Source organism: Actinia tenebrosa, unplaced genomic scaffold (assembly GCF_029948245.1).
Source record: "Actinia tenebrosa isolate PJP-AT-01 unplaced genomic scaffold, QUT_ActTen_1.0 PGA_scaffold0__85_contigs__length_37466705, whole genome shotgun sequence".
In the NCBI taxonomy this organism is placed as follows: Eukaryota; Metazoa; Cnidaria; class Anthozoa; order Actiniaria; family Actiniidae; genus Actinia; species Actinia tenebrosa.
The window spans coordinates 19533084-19536857 of NW_028292569.1; the positions used below are offsets into that span (position 1 = coordinate 19533084).

At 39.9% G+C, this 3774-nt stretch overlaps 1 protein-coding gene across 1 annotated transcript; it reads right to left on the reverse strand.

Annotated features, from left to right (window-relative positions):
- LOC116287031 (uncharacterized) lies at positions 1-1799 on the reverse strand. Its single transcript, XM_031693643.2, has one exon. It carries the CDS (start codon positions 1528-1530, stop codon positions 637-639), a length of 894 nt encoding a protein of 297 aa, XP_031549503.1. The 5' UTR covers positions 1531-1799; the 3' UTR covers positions 1-636.
- Between the last annotated feature and the right edge of the window lie 1975 nt (positions 1800-3774).

Sequence of the window (3774 nt, forward strand, 5' to 3'; positions counted from 1 at the left end):
TATTATATATATTTAATATTCTTTTCGATCTCTAACAGCGAATAATCAGGGAGGGGCCGGAGCAGGGAGGGCACAGCCACTCCCCCATCGCTTTCCTTTTTCCCATACTCGTCTCTTATATCTTCCACCCTTAGCCCCATTTTCCCCATACTAGTCTCATATACATTTTCTAATCTTGCCCCTCCCCCCCTTATTAGGCTGCTTCACAGCCGCCCCAGCTAATGGTCACATTTCGGATGAAAGAACAGTAATAGCGTTTTGAGTATGTAAATTATGATCACAATCACAAGGGCGTTGTATTACTCATGTCCACCTAGCGCTGATAGGAAACGTAATGATATAATACGACGTAATCCGGCGGCTAACAGAGCCGACCCTGCCAGTGAGTACAAAGCCTTCAACATTACAGCACACAACATGGAATTTCTTTCTCTAGCCTATGATAGTTTTAACAAATTTTAGGTTCGACCTAACGTTCTCTCTGTTCAACAATTCTAATTCCCGTTAAGTTTTCTCTTCGTTTAAATCGGTTAATTTAGAGTATTTAGATCGTAACACAACCCAATAGAAGTCATACCGGCCGTGATGTCGACTAGCGCCGAAGTGGATCGATACAACTACACTACATTCAAGGTATTAATATTCTGGTTCATCATTTTGCAGTTGGCTTCTCAAACACTGGATTTCTAGCGAGAGTTTTTCTTTTTCCAACATCAGTTTTTCTTTTTCCAGCACAATCTTTTCTTTTTCTAAAATTAACTTTTCCTTTTGAAGTTGTTGTAAATCGAAAGATGTCGTGCCGTTAGCCATGTCTTGGTTGGCTTGTAGCCTTCGTCTTTTGGCGCTGTACAAGATAGATTGAATGTTGTTTCTCTTGGTTCTGAAGGCAATATTATTTGGTCTACGCATACTCTGTCTAGTCTGTTCTGTCAGGGCAGCAGCGGGTGGACCAGGTTGAACGACTTCCATCCCACATCCTTCAGCAGCCCTTACTTCTTCCATCCGTGGATACAACTGTTCGTTAGCGGGCGGTTCATGATCAGAAGTCACTGAATTCGACTGCGATGTTTCCATTTTACACAGAGAGTCGTCTTCATTTTGATGATGAACCAATTTACTGTGGGAAGGCTCCTCAGGTGCTGCCGAATTTATACTCCCCGTGGGGGAGGTACAGATTATTGGTATCTGCGAGGGATTATGTTTGGAGTCGCTACTGTATCCTCGCATAATCCTTTGGCTAACCTGTGATGGTGGCTTGGTTGGGTTATAGTGAGCCGTATCTTTTCGTGCGATTGTCACCATGTTTTTCCATTTTCTCCTCACTTCGTCCACGCTCCTTCTAACCAGGGGATTTTTTGTGTTCAACGCAACACAAATGCTCTGCCAGACCGCTAGTTTTTGCCTGTTCATTTCCGTACTGTTAATCTTCGAACGAAGAACTTCTTTATTCTTCTCGAACTCTTCGATCAGAAAGAGATTTTCCATTTCAGTGAAGTTAGGTTTTCTTTTCGATCTAATGTTTTCTTCCATGACTATGACTAGGCTTGAGGTATTACTAGAAACACAAAAACCGACGAGTTTTAAATATTCTTTTCAGTCCGCTAGTCTAGAGCTTAAACCAGCATCTGTTCTTTGTGATTACTTTTCTATCATGTCGCTTCGTAGTCGTGGAGAATACTTCCCAAGGTTTTGTAAAACTCTGAGATGAACGATACAAACTCTCGGTAAAGCTAACAACTGGGAAAATGAGCTTTGATTCACGAAGTACAAGCGTCGACTCGGCTAGCGCCAAGACAATATCTAATACCTGACTAAAGCGTGTTTGTGACTCGATCTATTCTCATTTGCAATGCTAATACCAACACTTGAAGACAAAGGATCGCTAATCCAGGTTTAGCCTCGGCTCAATTAATTAATCATTTTTCATTCCCTTCACTATTGTACATGGATTTCGCTCGCTTCTAGACAGTCTTAATAATTTTCTAAGGTTAAGTGTGGAAGATTTACCTTAAAGCTCTGAGATTATGAGTGATCTGTGCTTGTTTATGGAGACACGTTCGAGGGATTTTACAACATTCAAACGAACAAGACTAGAGGCGGTAATGAATAACAGGAAGTGAGGCCATATAATGTAACAGAAAAAACGGAGAATATACTATTAGAAAGACAGAATTTAGAGTATTTAATTTCTGTATAAATGTCTCCCGTGTAGGCAGGTACAACGACGTACTGAACTTAGCACATCACATTAAAGAGAAAAAAGAAATGAAGATGCGAAGAAGTCACCAATGTTCTACAGGGCGCTACCTGTTTTTATTCTGCTAAGATTCAAGGTGCTCAACGTACGTACTAAATCGATTGAAACTGTGTCTGAAATTCTAAATCCAGTCTATCTATGGTCTCTGTCTGTTACACTAATGATGTATACGATGACGATAATGATGATGATGTTGATAATAAACTAGGTGACACGTGACAGTCACCACTTAGCACTGATAAACTTGTGGCCCTCAATCACGGATAATGATAATGATAATATTAATGATGAAAATAGTGATAATGATGATGATGACGATCAGGATGATAATGATGTTGATAGGAAAATATATTTAGAGGGTGACACGTGACAACTTAGCAAGTACCGCGTGATAAACTTGTGGAATCTGGCGACTGGAAACATATTGTTCAAACTACTCATTAGCATTTTTCAAAACGGTTTCAACGTTTACTGAATGTTCAAAACGCTAGTTACTGAGTTGTAGAGCGTTTTTACGTGAGAAGGTACAGTTTTTGCCCTAAAAATAGAGTTCAATTCCCGAAGGGTAGAATATTTCAGTTCTTGGTATACCAACATGGCCGCTGTGAGGTCAGTGAAACTTGCCCACAGCCTACGACTTGGCTAATGAGTAGCGCCTGGGTAAGAGAAAGGGTGCACCCCCCAATACTATCCGCCCAGACTTGTCCCAAGTCTCTCTCTTGTCTTCCGCGATAGTACTTTATTCAAACGAAGCGAGAATTTGTTGAGCACAGCGATGGCGCAGAGGACAGCGGACTTCGCGAAGGTCTATCCGGCACCCTGCGTTGACCACTCATTGTACTTGAATGCAATGCTTTATTTAAGAGGCTTTGAAACAGAAGAAAGTTCAGGGAATAATAAGCTGAAAAAGAACTCGAAGTGTTCAGGGTTTGAGTGTCCTGAATGTAAGATGACTTGTGTATGAACGGTTTGAATAGGCAGATTAAGATTCCCGTTTTTCCTTCCCGCAAACGGCAAACGTGACCACATTTTCATCGTTTCGCTACATTTCAATTTAACTTTTGCAAACCTTCTCGACAAAGGCAAGTATCCATTTGTTTATTTACTACTTGGAGATTTTTGTGATTCCTTTTCATTAAAACTGACGTTTCACGTTTGCCGTAAACGAGAATCTTAAACTCTTTGATAACGTTGCAGCATGAGCTCTTGTTATTTTCTTTTTCACAACCAGCTGGACAGAAGATTAAATCATAATCTTGTGAGCCGCAGTAATGAGGTTGGGTCTTTATGGTAATCACAGCAACAACCATTACACATTGAACTACACCATACAAAAAATAAATAAAACAAACAAACACACACAGAGACACAAAGCAAACAAACAAACAAACACAAAACAAAATAAACAAAACAAACACACACACAAAAAGCAAACAAACAAACACAAAACAAAAACAAAAAACCATAAAAATAAAAGAAAAGGAATAGAAAGCAAAAAAATAAAGATAAATCATATC

Bases quoted from the DNA above. Each gene is read 5' to 3' on its own strand.
- LOC116287031 (XM_031693643.2), bottom strand. From the start codon at position 1,530: ATGGAAGAAAACATTAGATCGAAAAGAAAACCTAACTTCACTGAAATG.